Raw genomic sequence first — 23,309 nt, 5'->3', positions numbered from 1 at the left:
CGGGGCGGGAAGGTGAGCAGCTGGGAGATGACGCCAACATCGCTCAGCTGTTTCTCGACCGGCCAAGAGCCAAGTTAAGAGCCGCCGCCTTATAAATAGCCGAGGCTCGCCTAGAAGTCGTCTCAGTTGTAATCGAACAATCTCGGCGAATCCCTCAACGAACCTTAATTTAATTGTTTTTTGTTTTTATTTTACGTTGACATTACTTGCCTGCAGTGCGTGTTTGTGTATCTCAAGAACTTTAACCAGAAAATGGTGAGTTGCAGTTGAATCGAACTCCCTTGGCTGTCATATTTTTTGTATTATTATTTTCTGTGGGTGTATTCTTTTGCAATTTTATGTTTTTTTGTTTGTTGACTCAATGCTCAATGAAATTACGCACAAAGACAATACATAATAATAAAAAAGAGTGCAATCGGACGACGGTGCTACGTGAATGGAATATTGAAGCACTTAACAGCACATAAAACCAAAGTAAACACGGCTTAAGCCACCAAAGAGAAGAGTCCCAGTTAATTGAGAACTTGGGCTTTTTTGTTTAATATTTACTTCCGGCCCAGCCGGACATTGTCGGCATTCTCAGCTCAGATTTCTATTAACATGGAGCATGGAAATAGGAATGTTTATATAGCGAGAGGAAAATATCGTAAAATATCTTATGTTGAAATTTAAAATATATATACAAAGCAGAACATAGATGTATCGCATATACTATTTAGAAAATAATATGTAATAATAGAGTATAGATATATTTATCCTTTCTGCCTTTTTTTAACAATCTTTATTTGTGAGCTTTGTAATGAAGCTAAATATCTGTACTTAGTTAGGGATAAGCCCAGTTTTGTAGCCATAAGAAACGAAATAGCCCTCAAGTTACACTCCTTATTATCAAAATAATAATTATGAATTTTAACAAAGGTATTAATTATTATTCAAAAATTGTAATTATATAGATTTTTAACAAAATAAAGCTTTGAAATCTTAATCCACCCTAGTGTCCCTAAGGAAATATTTTCCTTTTTTTTTTAAATTTAAATTTTCCCAAGTCAAAACCATTCTTAAAAAATATATTTTTTTAATTATATTTTACATAGATTTAAAAGCCTGAAAGTTGAACATACTCCACAGTATTTTTCTTCTTTGCTTAGAATAGAAGCATTAGTTATACATAAAAACCCTTTCATATTGCTAGCCATCAATCAAAAAAAGAACCCGCAAAAGTAAATACAGATTTAAGAACCAAGAATCTCATTATAGATTTATATTCCCACATGGAGTCTGCAGACCCACGATCGGTTATATTTGTCTTAAAAATTGTTTTCGCTTGCCTTTTGTCTTGCCATTCATAATTGTCGAAGATCAATCACTCCAAGAAGTTTAGAGCTCGACAAACAAATAACAAAAGCATTATTAATTGCTTTAAATATTAATATTCGCAAGGCAAACAAAGAGTGGAGATAAATCTCTCAGAGACCACTCCAGAAAGCAGGTGTTATTTATAAAACCCCAGAGATGATGTATGATGTATTTTATTATATTAAAATGTAAAAAACCATTTAGAACCAACGACATTAGCCTTTGCTACAACCCGTTCCCAAACTAAAATATTATATATGTACAAATATAGTAATCCAATTTCCCATAACAATTTCCTCCCTCGGTGGATCCGGCTCGAACCTTATTCGCCGAATGATCGACAACTAAATGAATTCGGATCTGGAGTGCCATATCGGTCGCTCTTGGTCGGTCACCAGAGTAATTCAATAAGGCAGCTGCCAATGGTTTTATTTGCATAATCTTATTGTATTCCGATTCCGATTCCGATTTGATTCATTTATTATTAAGCCCGAATTGAACTTCCAAAGAAGCGGACAACAAGTTTATCTCCTCTGTGTGTCATCCGTGAAACAATGATCAGCGTCGTCGTTGTCGTTGTCGTTGTCGTTGTCGTCACCTTGAACGCAAAAACCATATCATCATCGATCGTTATCTCATCATCGAGGCACCGGGCTAAGCTAAATAAGGTGTCAAGTTGCTCCCTGGCAGCCAGAATGCCTTAAAGCACTTTAAAGTTTAAACTAATGTTTGTCACCAGGGGTTTTTCAGATTACTTTACATTTGTTCATAATTGATAATTATTATTTAATGATTTATTATAAATTAAATTCAAATTTAGCCAAGACTTAATTCTGGCTAAAGATAAGTCTAAAATAAGTCCTTACTTAACGCTTAGTTTTAGATTTAATAAATCTCTATACCTTCATCTTTGCAGCAACATCGGCATCAACTTCTGGGCCTGGCACTCGTGGCAGTGGCCATAGCCTCCCTGCCCCAACTGGTTGCAGGTAAAAAGATCGAGAAGCGTTGTCTCAACTGCTCGTACCGCACGTATTACACATACGGCGACGGGCGCGCCCTGCAGCGGGTGGTCTATAGGGATCCGGTCTACACACGTGGTATTTATTCTCCCAACTTTCGTACAACTCACCAAACCCGGCCAGTAGCCGAAGCAGCACCCGCACCCGATGTACATATAAGAGAGCACAGCGCCCACACTGAACCCCACTGATCCCCCACCCACCCACACACTCACCTGACCCGACCCCCCCGTACCTACGTACAGCCATAGAGCCGTAGTGCTAACCCCTAACCCTTAGTAGTCTTAGCAGAGCCCACGTAGACCCATGCCGCACCTGACCATCACCACCTCTTCTACAATCTGTTCACAGCACAGTCTTATGGCTGCAGCGGCAGTCCCTGTGGAGTGAACGCCGTCTGCCAGGAGGCCTCCGGCGGTAGGCCGGTCTGCTCCTGCCCGCCTGGGTTCAGCGGCAATCCGCTGACGCACTGCAATCGCGGCGAGTGCCTGGACAATGTCGACTGTCGCGGTGACCTGCAGTGCAAGGACAATCGGTGCGTTAATCCCTGCGTTGGCGCCTGCGGCATTGGCTCCAACTGTGACGTAAGTGCAAGGGAATCATCCTCCATCCTCTCCACTCTACCATATTTCTTTCTTTTGCTCTTGCAGGCCCGCAACCACGTGGCTGTGTGCAGCTGCCCTGCGGGCTACAATGGCGACCCATACCATGCCTGCCACCTCAATGATCCAGGTGAGTGCCTACACCTTCGCTTTATCTGGCCCCCGGGTGCTCGAGAAATCGGATTGGGTGTAAAAAAAAGTGCATGCCCTCCAACACAGCCGTAGGAATCAGTAGAGATTCCATATTTCAAATTAAATATTCGGTTCGGGGGATTTTTGACCAACAATCGATATTCAAATGTTGAGAATAGACGTATTCGAAAAACTGCAATTCACCAATTTTTCTGCCTGTTTTCCAAAGATTTCCTTAAACAAAATCTTTTAAGATAAATATATATTTTTCCTATTGACCAAAAGTGGGTAAAGAAAGGCTAGGCTCTTACAACAAAGCTCACACAGATGCCAGGAGAACCTGAATATTTTGTAGGTCAAATAAAATTCAAGACAAACTGGTTTACTTGGCTCTTGGCTTTGGACAGGGCGAAGGTTGTCCCGGACAGGAAATTATAACGAAGCTTTATAAGGGAATAATTGATTTTTGTCTGCATTTTTTTGTAAACAAATTAAATTAGGGTTTTTGCTAATAATATATTTAATAATATGCATGTAATCTATTTGTAAACAACACAACAAACATCAACTTCCAAGTGAGAGTGGGAATTGGCGGGTTCCGGAACCTGTCAGTACATCGAATAATTAGCATTCATTGTTTGATACATCTAAATATATCTTAGTGCAAAACCCACTTGCAAATCCAACTGGTCTTGACCAAATTGGGCCAAAAGAAGCCAGCGAAACGCGGCCTGGCTTGTGGGCTTGGCTTGCATAAAATTTCGCGCTCAATGATAATAACAATAATAATAATAATAATAATCCAGCCAGCGTTGGAATGTCTAACGCCCAACGGCCTTTGTAATATTATGGTAATTAGTTGAGCATTTCGTTTCATAATTGTCAAGATCAAGGACGGTGGCTAGTGGGCGACTAACAGCCTCAAGGCCAACTACACGCCGAGTGCCGAGTACGGACATTGGGCGGAAAAGCAGCCCGGGGTGTCAAGTCAACATCCGATTATGGTTATAAACAGTACAGGGCCCAGAGCAAAGTGGGCAGTTTCAGTATTTCAGGTAGCAGGCAGCCTAGGCCAAGAGTTGGTCAACCACAAAATGGGGGTAGTAGCTGTGGGCGGTGGGCGGTGGACAGTGGCTTTCTCAGGCGCAGAATTATCTTCTGGCAAACATATGTACATGTTCTGGCATATATGTACAGGGTCCCTAGAATTTTACAGAATGTTTTTTACGTAGTTAAAGTTAATTTGAAAGGTATCTAAAAGTATGCTATATTCATCATATTCAAACTTTACTCTTATTCGTTTAAAAGTAGTTTATTCACAAATATTTGTTTCCTTGTCTTGTTATTTTGTTGTGAAAATAGTCACTTGTCGGGGGTTTAATTTCCCCACCCACTTTCATCACCCCGTTCACCTCCTTCGGGGGGCCTCGGCTGGGCGGCGGCCTGTCAACATCCGCTGTCGCTGTCCTAGTAGCTGCCCAATGTTTGATTTATGCCGGGTCATGTGATTTATGTCCCGGTCAAAAGGTTGTACTCGCACCAGTAACAGGAAACGAGAGAAAATCCCAACCAAGGGCAGTCAACGGGGCCAATAATTGGGGTCGAGAAATAGAAAATCAAATTCAAATAGGCCAGGGGTCTCATTCATTTATGCGCATATTTTTTCGATTTTACTTGTAATTTTTCTTTACTTTTATGCCTGTTGTTGTTATTCTTCTTCGACTGATGATTATGATGATGATGATGATGGAGTTCCTTTGGCAAAAGTTACACCATTATGAGGCATTCCTTCTTTATTTTTTGGCATATTTTGTAAGGAGTATGAAGTTGCTTGAACTGAGAAGCAGCTTGAAGTTCATCTTGTTATTATATTGTTGATGTTGTTGTTATAATGCTCTATAAGGTCTCTGAAATTTTAGCTTTCCGAAGTGAAAGCTCTCTTTTTAGGCTTAAAACCGTATAGTATCTTAACCCTGGGCAGCAATTCCATCTTCAGGTTCCCTGTTTATGATCAACTCCTGTGTTATTTACCTCTAGAAGTTTGAGATTCACTTCCTGAAAGCATTTCCTTGTCTAAACTGAGTTTAAAGAACTGTCCAGCTTAATATCCTTAAAAAGGAGTTCACCAACTCTTCCCTCCTTTTTAACGAAAGAACTTTTGTAACGGGAGTCCTTTTCCAATTTTACGAATTTTCTTTGAATTTCACTTGGCCACAAGAGCTCCTCCATTGGGATTGCATCTGCTTTATACTACACTTCCGTTACCCAGAAATGCGGGTACAAGGGGAGAATCCACACAACCAACCCACCCACTCCCTGTAGACTGTTCGTTTTACAATTTATGTTTCCAAGTCAGTTGCTAATTGGAAATGCAAATAAATATTGTATTGCAGTGGGAAATGAGCGCCAGCCAAGGGGACAAAATTAAAGCAACACGAGAAGGGATGCAAATGAAATCAGGAAAATAAATATCGAAGGGCCAGGAATCGGAAAAAGAGTGGTCAAGGCAGGAGTATACGAACAGGAATCCCAAATGAGCCAAAAATACAAAGGAATTCCATTTATTTATGTGGCTTTAAAGGCTATAAACTCTTACTACCTGATAGATTGTGGCTTAAATAAAGAATATTTTTGTATAATATTTTTTGTAATATTTTATTTATTATATTAATTTTTTATATTTATAATATAAATATATATTTTACATAATATATACATATCTTTCAAGCCATAAAAGATGGCACGCACTTTTGACTCTCTCTCCATTTTTGTATAAAATGTACTCCCTCAATCTTTTCGTGAATCGAAATCCTGGCTTATAACCGACCCTCCTTCTTCCTTGCCACAGAGGAACAGTGCCACCCCAGCCCCTGCGGCGTCAACACCAAATGCGAGATCATCAACGGTGTGCCCACCTGCTCCTGCGTCCACGGCTACCTGGGCAATCCGCTCAGCGGCTGCCGGCACGAGTGCGAATACGACGGCGACTGCAGCAGCCGGGACATGTGCAGCAACTTCAAGTGCGTACCCTCTTGCGGACAGTGCGGCACCGGTGCCACCTGCCGGACGGTGGCCAACCATCGGGCTGTGTGCGAGTGCCCAAAGGGTTACATTGGCAGCCCGTACACCGAATGCCGGCCAGAGTGTTACGGCGACTCGGATTGTCCGGCCGGAAGGCCCGCCTGCTTCTATGGCATTTGCAAGAATACATGTGAGGGAGCCTGCGGCGTTGGCGCCGACTGTAACCTGCGGGGTTTGACGCCCGTCTGCAGCTGTCCCCGCGACATGACCGGCGATCCCTTCGTCCGCTGCCGACCCTTCACCAAGGAGGACCTCTGCGACCCGAATCCGTGCGGCACCAATGCCATCTGTGTGCCTGGCCACGACAACACAGGCCGAGAGCGGCCCGTCTGCAACTGCCTACCCGGTCACACAGGCAACCCGCTGAGCCACTGCAGCCGGGTGAGTGCCTATTAGACATAGAGGAGATCCTTCCTCTGACTCTGATTCTATTCTCTTCCGCAGGGTGAGTGCCTGAGCAACAACGAATGTCCCGACCATCGGGCCTGCATCAACTACCAGTGCATCGATCCCTGCATCGGCAAGTGTGCCACGGGCGCCAGCTGCGAGCCCAAGGCCCATTTGGCTGTCTGCCGCTGTCCGGCCGGGCAGTCGGGCGACGCCCTTGTCTCCTGCCGCCAGACGCGCACCTTCCCGGTGGCCAAGTACCACTGAGCAGAATGCAGAGTGGAGGAGCCACTGCAGCCGCACTGCCTGCCAGTCCCAGTCACTTTTCCATCCCTGTCTGACCTTCCCCCCTTTATGTTTCTCTCTTTCTTGTACTAGTCGTTGATTAACCTCGATATTCTGCTCAAAAAAAAAAAAAACACCGAAAAAAATATATAATACAAATTTAAATAATAAAACAAGCAATAAGAAGTTTTACTCTGCTGAAAAAAAGGGAATTTTTATGAAGGAAAATGTAGCTCTAAGATGCATTTGAAAATTTAAGAAGCTAAGAAACTCGAAGATTCGTCATTAAAATTAAATGTTTTTTTATTACAATCGATAAATAAATACATACGTATGCATATATGTATATATATAAACATATGTATAAATATATAGTGTTCAATCTGCTTGGTGTATTTTTATTCCCATGAGTTAGCCGCAGTTCCTGAACTTCTCTTGCAGCGAAATGAGTAACTAGGTTTCAAGTGTAAGTAATATTTATGCTTCAACTTGTTACAGACTTTCGATTATAGCTTTAGATTTACATACACTCAGAATAAAAACTTTTAGTAAGTAATTAAGATTTTTAAAGAAGGTTTAAAGACCTTAATTTTTTTGGAAAATACCAATCGGTCTTTCTAGATTTTTAGCAACACATTTTTCGTTTCCAGTCTTATTTTTTTGGAGAAGTACAAGAATTTTGTTGAATTTGCAAATTAAATTTGGAAAAATCATAAGAAAAATTATGGAATGGCCATAGTAAATAATTAAGTAACCCATTTAAGAGCAAGACAGTGCTGGGCAATAGCTTTTCAAAAATAAATTACATAGAATTCCTGTAAAATGCCTTTTAATAACAAGATGAGTAACGCCAGGCGATATTTTGCGCTAGAATTCAGCACTCGTATTCTCAAGCACTCTAAACCTGGAAGCACAATTCATTTTTTATAATTTGAATACTCTCTACATGGTACTAGGAAGTCGCAACTATGGACTTTATGTATCTTGTTATTATAAGGTCTTTGGTTTCTTGGACTGTCCATCTCATATACGTCCAACACTGTACTTGGCATATAAAGTACACAGTCCACGAATGCCTGAATGCCTCTATACAAGCGTACTTGTTAAAAAAAATATATATTTAGATTTAATCTTTTTTCGAATTTCACGAAACGATCGTAAAAGCCCTTTGTCTGCTTCTTGGTATTTGAGTTTTTGTATATATTTCTGAATGTTCGTAACTCTTGGTTTCGTGGAGAAATCGTTTGGGTTCCCTTTTGCCTTTCTTTTTTCTTTTGCAATTGTAAATACAATTTTGCGTTTTGAAATATAAATATATTCTTGTATATAAATATGCGATTTGTTTCGATTTTGTTTATGTATATATTAATAAGTATATAAATTGCTAAATACATTTAATTGCGCTTTACACTTTTACACTTTTCTTTACGGCTATCTGGCATTTATCCCGAATAAAAACAAAACAAAAAAAAATAATTGTTGTCTCTAGTGGGTGAGTGGTGTTGGTGAAGTTGTTGTTGGTGTAGTTGCAGTTGGTGTGGGTGTTGGTGAAGTTGTTGTTGGTGTAGTTGCAGTAGGTGTGGGTGTTGGTGAAGTTGTTGTTGGTGTAATTGTTATTGTTAGTGTCTCGTAATTGATGTTGGCGCAGTTATTGTTGTTGTTTTGTAATTGGTGTAGTTATGGTTGGTGTTAGCTATGTCTTCATGTGAATGTTGCCGTGGCTGTGTGTGTATATGTGTGTGCGGCATATAATACGCCAAAAACCCACATCAGATCCTACAAATTACGAGAACTGCCCCCCCAAAGATTCCCAGACTTGATCCAGGTCCTGGTCCTAGTTCCGGTTTCCATACCCCTCCCACAGTCACAATCGCCGTCGCCGCCGTCGGTCCAGTTGCAAAGCCATTTTCCATCCCAAAGTAGCTTTCATCTGCAGCACTTCCGGCGATGATTGTTCGTGGTGTTCAAGTTGACTATGTCCTTCTGCTGCTCATTCGGTGAGGTTCTTAGCTTGTGGTGGAGTACCTGCCGCGTGATCGACAGAAACATGTTGTCCACATTGATATTGTCTTTGGCGGATGTCTCGTATAGCTCGATGTCCATTTGCTTCGCGAAGCGCTGTGCGTCCTCGAAGATAACCACTTTCCTGTCCGGATCATCGTTCTTGTTGCCCACTGTTTGAAGAAAATACGATTAATCAGATTATTGGTATCGGTTTCAATGTAAATTGTGCTCTAAGGTAGCTCACCTAATACTTTGTTGACCACATCGCAGTTATTCTGGATCTCCTCCAGCCAGCGGCGCACATTCGCAAAGGATTCGCCATTCGTAACGTCGTAGACGACGATAACGCCATGGGTGCCGCGATAGTAGGTGCTGGTAATCGTCCGGAAGCGCTCCTGCCCAGCCGTATCCCATATCTGGAGCTTCACGCGCAGCCCATCGATGTCCACCGTCCGGATCTTAAAGTCAACGCCAATGGTGGTTATGTAACTGCCCGAGAATGTGTCGTCCGAGAATCGGATAAGCAGCGATGACTTGCCAACGCCTGCAGAGGATTAGATTCAATGGAATTGGTTTGATTATGGGATTAAATTACTCTGTTGCTGTGGGAGTTCGGGTTACCGCCGCAGCTGGCTGGCTGCATACAAACGCATATCCTGGCGATGCGTCATAATTAGTCATTGGAGAGACTTGCAGCCAGCCAGGGAGCAGCTACAGCTTAACCGGAATCGCCTGGTTTTGTAGCTGATTCACTGCATCGGGGGTCAGATGGTGCAGGGCAGCGGCCACAGAATCGGGGACATCACACACTGAGGTGTATATTTATGCTATTTTTGCTATTTTTAAGCATCTGCTGGGAATTATGGGCCCAGCGAAGTCTGGGAAACTGAACGAAACGGAACCCCGAACGTCGAAAGACAAGTCAACTCACCGCTGTCGCCAATTATAAGCAGCTTAAACAGATGATCGAAGCCGCGTGCCATTTTTACAAGTTGGGAGTGCTGTTAACAATGCAAAAAATGTTGCCACAAAATAAACTTATGTGTTTTTTGCTGCTTTTTTTTGCTCCCACACTCTCACACTCGGCAAGCACACGCAGACACCTTGCCTTTCGCTCTCGCTATTGCCTGCTCGCTCGCACTCGTGTAGCCGGCTGTGGCTTTGAGATAAACTGTTGTTCTTTCTGGCTGCTGCTTCTGTTGTTGTTGTTGTTGTAGTTGCTGCTGCTGCGTGATAAGCTGGCTATTGTTATTGGTGTTGTTGTTGCCTGGGGCCTGGCTGTGTGTTAATTTATGTAATTGTTGTTGCTGCCGCCGTCGCTTTGTTATTTAATTTCCTTTGATTAAAATATATTCTCTTTTTTTTTTTTGGCTGTGCTGCTGCTGCCGTTGTCGATGCTGCGTTGTGTTGCGTTTCTTTTGTTTCACTTTTTCTTTGCCGTTTTTATCAGCAAGTTTTTGGTTCGTAGGCGGCAGACATGCCCAGGGCCACAATGCTGTCGACGGATCACGGATGCGAGTCCAGCCAGAGATTACGGATCAGGGATTACGACAATGTAGCCGGTTGGGCAGCGATTTTGATTTTGCCAAGTCCGCCTCCCTTGCAATTTTCTGTCCCGCACGCACACACACACACACATGCAAACACATAGACGCTGGGCCAGACTGATTGTTGAACTTTTTTTTGTTGGAGCGCTCTGTGTTTGCTGGCACACTGAAATTTTGCAGAGTGCCGAGTGTGCTTGCTGCGCTGGGAGGAACGAAATGGATCTTGGGGCGTCTGGTGTCTGGGGCTGGCTCCTTAATTCATATTCTGGATAAACTATTACTAACGCACAAATACACGTAAAACAAAAAAAAAACCTTGTGTCCAGTGTGACCAGGCGACTGGGCTGGGCCAAATACCGACTAATCGCCACGTTGCCACGAGAGCTATCGATATTCGGGTCACGGCTTTGCCTCTGTTCTCTGTTGTGTACGCACTGACCAAAATTTAATAATTTTTTAATTTTAAAAAATTTAATTTTTAGTTTGTGGCGGCATTTTCATAGGTTTCTGTATACATGTATGTGTATACTTGGAATAATATTGATTTTAAAAATATATGCTTCCCAAATTCTTTTTTCGAATCTTTAAATCGAAAAAGATCGGTTAATTAGTATACAAAATTTAAATTTTTAAAGCTTAGTTTTAGTGTATTTTTCAAGTATCATCAGTAGTTGTATGTTTGGTTCCAAAAATAAATTTACAGTTTCTTAGTTTTTTATTTTAAGAAATTAAAACATAAGATTCATATTAATAATAAGATTAACATTAAACACTTCATACATTAGCTTTAAGTCTATAAGCCTTCATTCATCTCTCTCTTTCTCTCTTTTTTTTCCTCTATTGCAGAATGGAAAATATAGTAATTAAAAAACAAATAAATAAAGCAAAAGTTTGATTTCGCTCTGCGATCCGTTCAAGAGGTTCCACCGCTGATTTTTAGAGATTATTTTTTAAATATAACGAATACTTATAGAGGGAATGTGTAACTTTAAATGTTTTTAAGATTATTTTAAGGAACAAATAAACACTTGGCTTCGAAAGGCGTTATTTTGAAAATAATATGAATTGAAAGATTATGAATAAAACATACAAAGTTCTTCAGTGGTGTAATTCTCTAAGGCTCATGGGTGTGTTACTTCTTGTTTGCCATATAGGAAGGCAAACGGGTCCGGGTTCTGTTGGCCACACACGACTCGTCCATGTTGGAAGAATATCTTGGCTGCGATTGTGGCATCGTACGGCGGCTTCTGGTCTCAGCAACGTTTACGTTGGTGCGCGAGCCCGTTCGCGGGGAAATGGGTTGCAATGAACGTCTTCTGGCCGGCTCACCAATGGGCGATCTCGAGGATATTCGACGTTTCTTGGCCTTTTCCTTTTCATTTTCATGTTCATTCTCATCTAGCATCCTGGTGGCAGGCATCGTCCGTCTGGTGGCACGGGCTATAGGTGTGACGGAGCTAGAGCTGGAGGTTTCGGTTGCTGGTTTAGCTCTTGGCTGGCGGCTCTGGTTCAGAATTTTGAACGCTTTATCGAAATCATCTTCATCATCGTCGTCGCTCTCGGAAGAGACCCGCATGGAGGCCATTAACTTGGAGTGTCGCAGGTCGCGCGTGCCGTTGAGGCCGCCGCTTGTGGTGGAGGCCCGATAACGGTGCAGCTCTTCCAGTCGATCAAAGACATCAACCTCCGTATCGCTTTCATCAGAGCCCGAGGCAACGCTGGGCGTTATAACAATGCAATCGGCACAGCGGTACGTTGATGCCGTTTTCAAGGTGCAGAGCGTGTGCATCGGGTTGGAGCCGCACATAATGCAGTAGAGCAGGTCAGCAGCGCTATTAGCTGAAGGCCGTATGCGGCAATTGGGCGAGGTGCAGTACTCCGATCGCTGCAATTGATCCGCAAAGGCATTAGGCTCCAGCTCCCAGGAGGCGTCACTGAAATGAAAACATATATGTAGTTGGTTAGCTAAAAGGATCATATTATCCTGAAGCTTGAACACCCACCAGTTTGGTATCGAGATCCCGAAGAGGGCCACTTCGGCAAACTTCTCCTCGTCATTGCACAGCGGACACTTGAAGAAGTAGCCCGCCGAGTTGGCGTACCTCTGAAGGCACTGGCGATGGTACCAGCCGTTCCGACAGCACGGCGACTGCATTTCTGTCGCCAAACTGAATCGCTTGCCCTTGGCCACCAGCGACTCAAAGCAGATCGTGCACTGTTCCCCGGGGCCCGGCCGGATGCGGTACTTGGGTATGTGCTGGTGACAAAATGAGTTATAATGGCCGCTAAACTGGCTAACCGCCAGGTTGTCGTAGCCGCATTTTGTATGGAAAGTGCGCCGGCACTTGGTGCGGCAGCAGCCAATGTTGGCACCCAGGCGTTGGCAGTAGAAGCACCTGAGCAGGCGGCAGCGCCTCATCTCCATCAAAATGTCCTTCTTGAGGAAGCTCAAAATGCCGGTGCGCTCGTTTCCATTCTGGACAAGATTCGAGCTAAGGTACTGTTCGCGGAAGAGAACACACACACACACATATATATGATTATATCTACATCTGTGAAGGTTTTGTGGGCAGAACTTACCAAACAGTTGCGGTGCACCACCAACTGTTCCTCCTTGTGCACTTTGCCAAAGACCATCTCGTCTTCGTCCTTGCTGCAGCACAGCACACACGGTAGCTCCATGTCGGCCACAGAAAAAAAAACAACGCTTCAGCAATTAATAAATTGCGTAAATTGGAATCACTCTATTGAGCGTCTTCCCGCGCTAAAATCCTGCTATCGATAGGCCACACCAGTGTTTGCCAACGTGCAAAGAACTAATCGATATAATTTTCGATTTCTGTCGTGACACAAACTCAAAATCTGAAAAGTTTCAAAATAAATCCATTTATTTCACTCAAAATGCTAAATATTTTTGCTAATAACAAGAACTTATAGCACAGAAATATTTGTTAAATGGAAGGGTGGGAATTAAAACTGCTGAAAATATCGACTAACTATCGCAATATTTTTCCGATATTTTTGTGCTTAAAAAATATATTTTTTTAAATAATATCTGTATAACTTAATTCAAATTTCATAAATTCATTCTAAATGTATTATACATTCCTATATATATTAGACAAAGTTATAAAGGGTTAATCGATAATAATTATCTTTAAATTTAAATGTCAATTTGTTTTCAATTTAATATTTTTAAATACTTTAATAAATCAATTAAAAAACAACTATTATATTCCGGTTATTAAATTAAGTCAAATAAACATAAATTGCAAAGATATAATATTAATTATGTTTACAAGAAACCAAAATAAAAAATATAGTTATCCAAATATTATTAAAAATAATAAACAACTCTTGCTCGCTTACAGTAGTGTCTTGTTATTGGTTTATTGTTTCAATTCAAATTTAATTTTGGACTCTCTCTTCAGTTTACAACTAAATAATAAATAAAATATGTACTTTTGCAAAAAAAAATAAAAGAGATGGTGTCGCCACGGCATCAACGAAGGCACAACACCCAACACCGACCAGGAGGACTCCCGGGTACTTGCCACATGGCAGATTAGGATTCATCTAAGATTAGTGGATAGTAAATACAAATTTATCTTTTTTTGGCCTCTTAGCGCTCGTAGTAGACGCGGTAATACAGAGTCTTGGACCGCCAGATGCTGTAGCTGTTGTCGAACTTCAGCAGGTAGACGCCCTCGCCGGGGTAGGAGTGGGAGCCCACGTACACCTCGTTGTAGCATTCGCGCCGATAAATGGGAACTATGATGGAGATGGGTGCTTTGGGGGCGACTATTGGGTTGCTCAACGAGCCAACGCTGCCGTCGCTGCGCTCTTGGGAGAGTGATCCAGATTCCAAGTCCTCGGTGGTGGACAGATAGTCCTCGTCCACACAGTCCTCGTCCTCATCGCTGTCGCTTACGTGCACGGTCACCTCGTTGGTCACGGGCTTGGCCCACTCGAAGTAGATGCCGAAACCGATGTCATAGCTATCCGTGGCGAACTCCCAGAAAATGCACTTGCCGTTCATGTTGGTGGGCACTCGAACCTGCAAGGTGTGCAAAAGCGAGAAAAGTAAATATATGGCATGGAGGAGGAGGAGGAAAATCTCACCGTCACAGTGTCGCCATGGCCGATGGTAATGACACCGTCGCCATCGCCGGCGGACACCTCAGTCTTGAACTGTTCGATGTCGGGACGCGTCCAGATCTTGGCCGGTCGTATCATTACATAGTCGTCATAGTCGTCACCGCCGTCGTGCTGCTCCTGCGCTGGCTGGCCTTGCTCCTCCTCTCCGAGCTGCTGTTGCGTTTCCAAATCGCTTAACTTCATGCCGCTCATGGCGTTGGACAGATCAGGAATGTTATGGCTGCTGTGGTTGTTGTTGTTGCTAGGAGCGTTGTTGTCCTCCTCCTGCCCAGCCTCGTGGCTCTGACTTTGTTGTGTCTGTTGCTGATTTTGGTTCTGCAAATGAAGCTGCTGCATGTACTGATGGTAGTGCTCCTTCTGCAGCTGGTGGATGAGCACGGCCTGCTGTTCGGGATTGCCAGGGAACTGCTTCTCCGCATAAAGCTGTGAAAGTAGTGAAGGATTAGAGGAAGGGGCAGACAAGACAAGACAGAAACCTGGGAACTAGGTCGTGACCCCCTTTCAATGGCAGGGACCGCGGCCAAGGCCGGCCCCGAGGCAATTACCAAGCTATTTGTCATGCATTATAGAGGAGCAAAACAACAGGTGCACGGGACCAAAGGAGTTGGGGGGTGAGAGAGGGAAAATCAATACCTTAAACTGCTGATACGTCTGCTTGTTGAGCGCGTCCTGCAATTGACGGCGCTGCAGCTCCTCCTTGTATCCCTCCTCGAGCAGCTCCTGCTGGGCACGCTCCTGACGTTCGCGAGCCTCCTTCTCCGCCTCCATGCGGCGCAGGTCCTTGCGCAGTGTCTCGTCGCGATCCTGTCGCACCGCCTCAATATAAGGTCGAAAAGCGCTGCACATGGTGTCCAGCAAATCGACGAAACCCTCCATCGCCTGCTCGCGCGTTATGTCGCCCAGAAGCTGCCAGTGCTGCTGGCGGTCGCGTCCAATCACGTCCAGAACGCCGAGCGCTGGCGCCCGGCTTGTGTTAAACGCTCCGAGTGCCGCCTGCTGCTTGAACGCGATCAGCTTCAGGTTGTCCTCGTAGGACAGGTGGATGGCCTTACCCGAGTTCTCTGCATTATATATCGGGGGAAAGGGGATGGAGCGATTACGTGGTACTGCGACGAAGCCCGAGTTCACTGCACTCACGCTTGTAGAAGGCAAACGCCAGGCGGTAGAGCTCCTGCAGGGGAAAGCCCCACTTCTCTGCCGGCTGTGGCGCTGTGCTGGCTGCTGCACTGCTGCTTGTCCCGCTCGCCATGCTGCCGTCGCTAGGGGATCTCGTCTGCCCAATGGCAATCCTGCTCCTGTGGCAATTCAAGCTTTTTGCACAGAAAACAAAACAAAATAATACGAGTATGTGACGTCTGCTTGAAGTGTGACCAGTTGTTGTTGTTGCACATTTGACAGTATCTAGCTGGCTCGTTGTGGGTCGTTTTGCAACACTGCAGTTCAGGATTGTGTGTGGTCACACTGGCTACGCCGCCTACATTGTTTTTGTCCGGATCAGCTCCTACACGTGCCGTGGTGTTTTCTGTCCATAAATCCAATTCAACCGCAGGAGCGATGGGCGGAACCCGCTTCTTCTTGGCGGATCTGCCAAGCCGGACCACCGAGGCAGACCTCAACGCTCTGTTCCAGGACTACGGCCATGTGGAGCACGTGGATCTCAAGCGGAAGGAGCAGGATGGAGCCACCAAGGTGATTGCCTTCGTCACCCTGCAGACGGACGATGCCGACTACTGTAAGTCAACAAACGAAGTGGGTTTGAGTGGCTAGCAATCTTGGTTTGGTCTTTTGTAGGCGTCAATGAGCTCAACTGGCAGAAGCTGCACGGTACCAAGCTGCGCGTGTCGCTGGCCAAGGAGTCGTTTTTGGACCGGCTGAAGCGGGAGCGCGAGGAGAACCAGCGGCGCGAGCAGGGCGAACCAGAGGCTTGGGAGAAGCCGGCGCAGAGCTCCCAGCTGCTGTCGCAGAGCAATCAGAACAAGCGGCGGGTTTTCGGCGAGGACGAGGAGATCGGCGACGATGAGATCGCACCGGAGCTGCTCATCACCAAGAAGCGTGCCTCACAATCCATGCACAACGGCAAGGTGGGCACCCATCCGCTTGGCATCCATTTATATCCATAAAAAACTGATCCAACTTTTCCCCAAAACAGATAGTTATCCAGCAGGAGCACGACGTGAAGCCGCTGCACATCATCGAGCAGCACCGAAAGCCGGCCAAACAGCAGCCGGACACCAAGGTCAGTAAGGCGGAGCAGAAGCGCCTGGAGTCGCTGAATAAGATGCGGCAGGAACATCAGCAGAAGAAGTCGGCCATCCAGCTGGCACTATCAGTGGGCGGCCAGGCGAAGCGGATCAAGTTTAGCGACGACGAAGCGGAGACCACGCCGGCCAAGAAGAAAAAGAAGGATCTTTTTGCCGACGACGAGGAAGGTGAGGAAAACGAGCAGGTCATACTGCCGCAGCACAAGGGCAAGAAAGGCGAGCGCTTGGTGGAGATGCAGAGCAAACAGAGCCTGGATCCCCGTTTCCGCATTACATCTACCTTTGTGGAGGACGACGAGGAGGAGGAGCATGAGGCGGAGGAGGAAGAACAGCCGGAGCCAGTGGAGAGCGAGCGTCAATGGCAGATGGGCATCCTAGAGGAGGTGGTGGGACACAAGATAACCGGGAATGACGACAAGCCGGCAAAAGGCAAAAAGATGCTGCGCTTTGATCCGGCCAAGGAAGACCATCAGAAATTGGTGCGCCAGAAGCAGGAGACCCCTGTCAAGCTTAAAAAGACCAAGGATAATACAGAAGCCGCCGCTCCTGCTCCTGCTCCTGTCTCCAAGGCGGCCTTCTACATGGTCACCGACACGCTGAAAGAATCGCTCAACATGCGCGGCGAGGGTTTCAGTCTGCTGGACATGTTTGGCAAAGCTCCCGACGAGGAGGTGGCCAAGCGGCAGGATCAGCTAGAGAAGCTCGGCCAGGAGAAGATCCTTGTGGGCAAGAGCTCCTCCTCCAGCAAACATCTCGGCCTGGCTGCACTCAATCCTTTCAGCTATGATTCCTCCGACAGCGAAGATGAGGAGGCAAAGGATGCGCCAAGGCAGGAAGAGGAAGCTGCCAATGAAAACCAGGCACCCGCTAAGAAAAAGTCCAAGCAGAAGAAGCCCAAAATCAAAATGGAGTCCTTCTTCATACCCAAAAACGATCCTCGGCTAAAGGGTAAGTTGCATTTTTTTCTAGTTTCTTTGTTAATTTTAATTTAAAATCCTCTACTTTTTTGGTTATCCTGTAGAGGCAGCCAAGTTCTTCAAATCCGCCAAGGCGGAGGTGGATCAGGAAGACTATGACCGGGTGCGGAACCGGCTGAAGCTGCTCATCAGCAACAAGATAGCCAAGACCAAGAAGAACCAGCCCAGCAAGGACATCAAGCAGAAGCGAAACAAGACGAAAAACTGAGATGGATCTGGAGGTGGAGGTGGAGTGGAGCTCCAATGTTCTAGGTAGTTGTAAGCATAGCCACCGGGCATAGGAAATGTAAAATAAAAAGCCACTTGTTTTAAAATCGTACATCGTATTTATCTAGGTTACAAAAAACAGAAAAAAAATGACGTGTGTAATTGTGTTTTTATGTTCCTGCACAAAATGCATTTTTGAGCCCCCTATCAGCTCCACAACTAGATTGAATTAAGGCGGAGCCCGAGAGCTGAGATTCCCTCCCTTAAGTTAATTTAAAGTAAAAAGAGTATATTGTTATTGGTGGCACAAACATTGCGATTCCGGCAACATTCCATATTAAGTTTCTCTCGTCCGCTGGCTCATCTCAATCTCAATGAAAATTCGAGACGTCGCTCGTCTTTGGCACTGTGTGTTGTCCTCCTCCTCGCGAAGGTGGGTGGGTTGTATAGGTGGAAGGTGGTGTGGAGTAGGTCTAAGTTGATTCTACGGCTGACTGGTTGCTACTGCCTCTGCTGATGACTTGAGTGCCTCGTTCTCTGCCGCATCGGCGGCTTCGGCATCAGCCTTGCTCAGGATCTGCCAATCGGGATCATCGGTTGCCAACGCATCGACGCTCGTCGAACGGTGATCGTTGCCAGTGGTACATTCCAGGTCCAGGGATCTCCATGGCGCAGGTGATGGATTAGCCAGGCGCGCCTCTTTCAGGGTAATTGTGGGATCTGCTGGCGGGACTATTACCGGCACTGTAACCACTGGCCCTGTAGGCTTTCTCGGTGCCACTTTGCCCGGTACGGCCACCGGTTGAGGATTCGGCGGCTGCGGCAGTAAACGTTTTACGGCCAGCGCCTCAATGGCCACCACTGTACGCTCCAGCAGGCCCATCAGTCGCTCTTCGCGCGCATCCATCCGCTTGAGCATCTCCTCGTCGCGCTTCTCACGCCGTTTGAGATACTCGATCAGCTCGTAGTTTGTACTATCACCATCGGTCGAGGTGGACAGCTTGCGCTTCTTCTTCATCAGCGTGGACGAGGTGCAGTCGGACAGATGGTCAGTGTCAACGATCACGTCCGGATGCAAGATGTTGGGATCCAGGCTCTGCGAGTAAAAGTTTTGGGCACTGCAAAAAAAAAAAAAGAAAAAAACAAGGATGTCAGAGAGGTGAGTTTCCATTTGACCAAGACCTTCCCCCTCCCCACTAGACTCACCCATTGTAGTTCGATGGCATCAGTTGGATGTCGTCCGGGTTGAACTCCCCCTCCGAGAGTGGCTCCGATCTGCGGAGGACAGAGAATAAGTGTGTGCGGTTAGTTATGTAGGCGTTTCGCAACTTGCCCGGATCTTAAACGAGTTCTGGCCATGCTTCAGACTTTAAGTAAATCAATTTGAATGATATATTTACTCTTTTCAGAAAATGTTTAAACAATTTGCAAAGCGTTTACCCACAAATTACTGATTGTCTGTCAAACAAAACCATAGGATTACCAAATCTCTCTGGCTGGACCACAAGGGGAAACCCTATCCTAGAGTTATGGCCTCCTAGATGAGTCTAAAAACCTAATGAAGGGCTAGCAGGAGTTTCTATTTATGCCACAACCCTAAATAGAGCTAAATGAGCTCATCTATAATTAGGCAAAGGATAAATACTTTAACTAAATATCATTAGTTTCTTTTAATCATTGACATTGCGCATACGCAGCGTTGGCATCCGTTGTTTTTTGTTTTTTACCTTTTCTGAAAATTGTGTTTAAGTCTTGGAATTTATTACCGGTTATTGAGTAAATTATAATATATATTTATAAATTATTTTGAAGAGTAAGCTATAGCAAATATTTAAGATATAGAGTGCCTAAGTACTACACTAAAAAATCCGACGGTATAATTTAAATAACTGTGGCTATATCCAATCTGTACTCACTTCATGGATATGTTGTTGTCGTGCTGGCTGCTGTTCTGGTGATGCAAGTTGAGGGCTCCATTGCTGTGCTTCTCAAACTCAGGCGCTTCGCCGGTGTCATCCAGCGGTCCATGGCCCAGGCCATGACCCAACCCATGACCATGACTGTGACTATGACTGTGGCCGTGAAGGTGATCCTTAAATGCAGCCCTCTGGGGCTCGTCTTCATCATCCTCCTCAGTCGCCATCTGAGCACCACCAGCATTCTGACCCATTTGGAGCTCATGCCGCTTCTGGGCGGCAACGGCAACGGCGGCTGCTGCAGCAGCGGCAGCTACCTGCAGTTGGAGGGGATTCTCATCGTAGACGCCGCCAGGCATCCCACTGACGCCACCATTGGTCGTGCTTCCGCTGGGGCAGGGTACATCGTTTAGCTGCGTTTCCACAAAATGATTGGGCAGGAAGCGCTCCACCTTGCTCCCGCTCTGCGAGGAGTCCGTGGAGTGGGCATGCGAATGGGGGTGCGTATGGCTCTGGCTGAGGCTTTGCAGCAGGCTATGCTGGTGCGGCGTGAGGTTGTCCTTGTTGAGGAGGACACTAAGCTCGGCCGCCTGCCGCCGCCGCTGGTAGTAGGAGAGTTCGTTATGGTTCTTGGAGATGAGCGCTATGCGCTTGCCGTTGGAGCCCCAGCACTCGCCGCGCTGCTCCTCGATCTCTTTGAACAGGAACATGTACGGCCAGTTGCGACGGACATGGCGCTCCGGATTCTTCTTTAGTTGCGTGTAGATCTTCTTGAGGTTTTCGTACCGATTGCAACACTGCTTGGCCGTTCGCTTTCGCGCGCTGAAACGATTGAGCACCTCGGCGACCATTTCCCAAACGCTGGCATGGTTCTTGCGGTTGGACTGGAAGGCGCTCTGAATGCGCTCCGACTTGACAATATTCAGCAGGGCCACCGATTCCGGCACATTAAAGTAGGACTCCGGAGTACGCGGCGCCCGCTGGTGATGGTAACTGCTCGTAACCGGCGGCTGATTCTTCGTCTCCTGTGGAGAGAGAATACTTAGAGTGATCAGTGGATAATGGATGAGTCATGTTTTTTTACGATATATGCAGACTCTCTGGTGTCGAATTAACTTAATAATTCATTAATTAACTAAGTCTAACATTCCATGCTGGGCTTAATTTGTTAAATAAATATATTACATACTCCAACTTAAGGCATAGAAATTTAAATCTAACACGGTGAAAATGTCTTCTCTGGCTCTTTCCTTAATTTAAGGTTGGCTTTGAATTTAATATCGAATTTAAAAACAACGATCTTTTGATCATTAATATGAAGTTTTAAACTAACCGGAACATGTACAATTTTTTCCAGAGCTTTTAATTGTTTATTTTCTATGACTATTAGAAGGAAAAGCTAGGGTATTTGAATTCCCCCTTGAGGGTTTAATTTTGTTTAGAGCCCCAAACTCTGTAGCTGTTTATTGATAACTGCTCTCTGGGGAATTGATGATGTGATGCCTCCACAAAGCTTTGGAAATATCTACATATGCATATATTACCCTGTTTCATGAATGGTCTGTTCTATTATTATTTCGGCCAGTAAACTCATTCATGCCTTGGCAATTTCTGCGAAAGATTGGCACGATGACTAAGAGATGATCTAGTTGGGATCGCGATCGCGGAGTGTCGCATCATTACTGCACTGCTGCAGATCATCCGTGAAATGGGTCTAACATTAACATACCGATCCGATCTGATCTGATCCGATCTGACTTCCGAGTGACTGGCGATCACTCTCACTCTCAGCGTTTGTGAATCTCTGTATCTCGCCATCTCTCTGTTACTCCCAGCCCTATCGGCAGCATCTCCCTGGAAGCTGATCTCCGTGCGCTCTTTGCTTACCATTTGGGAATTCTGTTGTAGTCAGCGGCTTCTTGATGCCTCGTTCTCCTCCGCTCCTCGGCGCTCTCTCCTCCTCCAGGTCCTCCTCCTCTGCTGTTCTGTTTCTGCTGAGAAAGCGTAACGATGAGATCTCTCTTCCCTTTGCTGCCTGCCCTTCTGTACGTGCTCTCCGCTATGGATTCCTTCTAATAGCGGCGTCTCCTATGGATGCCGGTGCTGATGCAGCTGCTCCGCGGTTTCGTGGTGTTCTCACTAATGCCAATGCGGCTGTCTGGCTGTTGCATTTCAAAAACTGTATAGTGTGAACGTAACGCAACACTTGAACACCGGCTACCGGTTCAGGAAACTCCGGAGTATCTTTAACTGTACATGTGTGTGTGTGTGACTTTTTTTTGGAATTTACACTTTTTAATAGTTTTTATTTTCCAAATCACACGTATTACTGTGGTCTATGACACTAAAGAAAAAAAAAACAAGAAAAACAACAACGATTTAGTAAAACACAAAAAACCGAAACAACGAAAACTGAATACACGAATGAACGCGATTTTTGTACTCTTTCTTTGTTGCTATTGTTATTGTCCGGCTGGCGTTACTCGCATTTTGTTGTTGACAACCGACCAACCGACGACTATTAATATTTAGAAGTTAACCTTTTAGCCTTCGACGGCGGCTCATCGGCTACGGCGACGTCGGCAAAAACACACTAAAGTACAATACAAAAATAAATAAAAACAAAAAAAAACATAAACGAGGGGGAAAAGGAACAAAAAGCGGAACACAAAATAGAAATAAAACAAATCACGGCATCAAATGCACATGTGTCCGCGCCAACACACACACGAGGGTCCGTTTTGTACCGTTCTGATCATTAACAGTTTACAGTTACTTTTGCCGAAGTCAGAAGCTCCGCCGGATCTTCCTTTGAACGCCACTCACGCGCTTTAGGTCACGCGACTCACGGCTCTCCCACTCTCTCTATTCCCCCCCCTTACACTTTTCCTCTCGCGCACTGAGAGAAAAAAAGGCGCGCACTCTCACTGGACAAAGTTTACCGTTCTCCGTTCTCCGTCTTCCGCCGTCCTGAGACCCCAACTAACCAACTAAAACTAACCAAACCAAACGAAACAACAACGAAACTGAAACTGAACTTTTCGTGGCGATCCCGTTGCCGATACTAACGGCAGTCGGCACACACACACAAACTCACACATATGGCGGCAGGGCACTCATAGATACACTCGCACAGGCCACACACACACACACGGACGCTACTGCTACGATCGTTAGGCGGACGATTGCTCTGCTTTGCTCCTCCTCGTAGTGGGAACTCGGAGGACGGAGAACGGAGAACGTTGGAACGGCGCTGCTCTAACTTGGTAGATTGCGGCGGAGAGTGGCGCTGGCTATGTCTTCTCTCGCCGCCGGTGCACATGTGTGGCGCATACACAGCTGGGCGCATGTGTGTGCGTGTATATAAATATACA

At 45.4% G+C, this 23,309-nt stretch overlaps 6 protein-coding genes across 7 annotated transcripts; 2 read left to right on the top strand and 4 right to left on the bottom strand.

Moving 5' to 3' along the window:
* Window positions 1-130: 130 nt before the first annotated feature.
* On the top strand, window positions 131-7,037 carry aspr (asperous). Of its 2 annotated transcripts, none has more exons than XM_070288094.1 (6): window positions 131-255; window positions 2,273-2,345; window positions 2,730-2,962; window positions 3,029-3,110; window positions 5,961-6,574; window positions 6,638-7,036. In XM_070288094.1, exons 1-6 carry the CDS (start codon window positions 253-255, stop codon window positions 6,845-6,847), a joined length of 1,215 nt encoding a protein of 404 aa, XP_070144195.1. In that variant the 5' UTR covers window positions 131-252; the 3' UTR covers window positions 6,848-7,036. The 2 variants fall into 2 exon arrangements, with proteins under 2 accessions (XP_070144195.1, XP_017030260.1); XM_017174771.3 differs by having other exon boundaries at window positions 182-255; window positions 2,273-2,456; window positions 6,638-7,037.
* Window positions 7,038-7,150: 113 nt separating this feature from the next.
* Window positions 7,151-10,746, bottom strand: Rab35 (RAS oncogene family member Rab35). Its single transcript, XM_017174773.3, has 3 exons — window positions 9,801-10,746; window positions 9,114-9,413; window positions 7,151-9,039 (listed from the first exon to the last, which is right to left on the bottom strand). Exons 1-3 carry the CDS (start codon window positions 9,850-9,852, stop codon window positions 8,792-8,794), a joined length of 600 nt encoding a protein of 199 aa, XP_017030262.1. The 5' UTR covers window positions 9,853-10,746; the 3' UTR covers window positions 7,151-8,791.
* A 698-nt stretch (window positions 10,747-11,444) lies between these two features.
* Window positions 11,445-13,196, bottom strand: Phf7 (PHD finger protein 7). The gene is made up of 3 exons (XM_017174836.3): window positions 12,997-13,196; window positions 12,420-12,916; window positions 11,445-12,350 (listed from the first exon to the last, which is right to left on the bottom strand). Exons 1-3 carry the CDS (start codon window positions 13,096-13,098, stop codon window positions 11,549-11,551), a joined length of 1,401 nt encoding a protein of 466 aa, XP_017030325.1. The 5' UTR covers window positions 13,099-13,196; the 3' UTR covers window positions 11,445-11,548.
* A 585-nt stretch (window positions 13,197-13,781) lies between these two features.
* On the bottom strand, window positions 13,782-15,952 carry LOC108080184 (Golgi resident protein GCP60). Its single transcript, XM_017174835.2, has 4 exons — window positions 15,712-15,952; window positions 15,208-15,635; window positions 14,539-14,997; window positions 13,782-14,473 (listed from the first exon to the last, which is right to left on the bottom strand). The coding sequence occupies exons 1-4, from the start codon at window positions 15,821-15,823 to the stop codon at window positions 14,039-14,041; spliced, it is 1,434 nt and encodes a 477-aa protein (XP_017030324.1). The 5' UTR covers window positions 15,824-15,952; the 3' UTR covers window positions 13,782-14,038.
* A 75-nt stretch (window positions 15,953-16,027) lies between these two features.
* On the top strand, window positions 16,028-18,126 carry LOC108080123 (probable RNA-binding protein CG14230). Its single transcript, XM_017174754.2, has 4 exons — window positions 16,028-16,306; window positions 16,366-16,655; window positions 16,724-17,783; window positions 17,857-18,126. Exons 1-4 carry the CDS (start codon window positions 16,129-16,131, stop codon window positions 18,018-18,020), a joined length of 1,692 nt encoding a protein of 563 aa, XP_017030243.1. The 5' UTR covers window positions 16,028-16,128; the 3' UTR covers window positions 18,021-18,126.
* On the bottom strand, window positions 18,122-22,988 carry meso18E. The gene is made up of 6 exons (XM_070287858.1): window positions 22,878-22,988; window positions 21,985-22,279; window positions 21,823-21,926; window positions 19,936-20,960; window positions 19,226-19,294; window positions 18,122-19,137 (listed from the first exon to the last, which is right to left on the bottom strand). The coding sequence occupies exons 3-6, from the start codon at window positions 21,823-21,825 to the stop codon at window positions 18,504-18,506; spliced, it is 1,731 nt and encodes a 576-aa protein (XP_070143959.1). The 5' UTR covers window positions 21,826-21,926; window positions 21,985-22,279; window positions 22,878-22,988; the 3' UTR covers window positions 18,122-18,503.
* Between the last annotated feature and the right edge of the window lie 321 nt (window positions 22,989-23,309).

Source organism: Drosophila kikkawai, chromosome X (genome assembly GCF_030179895.1).
Source record: "Drosophila kikkawai strain 14028-0561.14 chromosome X, DkikHiC1v2, whole genome shotgun sequence".
Classification (NCBI taxonomy): domain Eukaryota; kingdom Metazoa; phylum Arthropoda; class Insecta; order Diptera; family Drosophilidae; genus Drosophila; species Drosophila kikkawai.
This window is presented reverse-complemented; position numbering and strand designations above follow the sequence as displayed.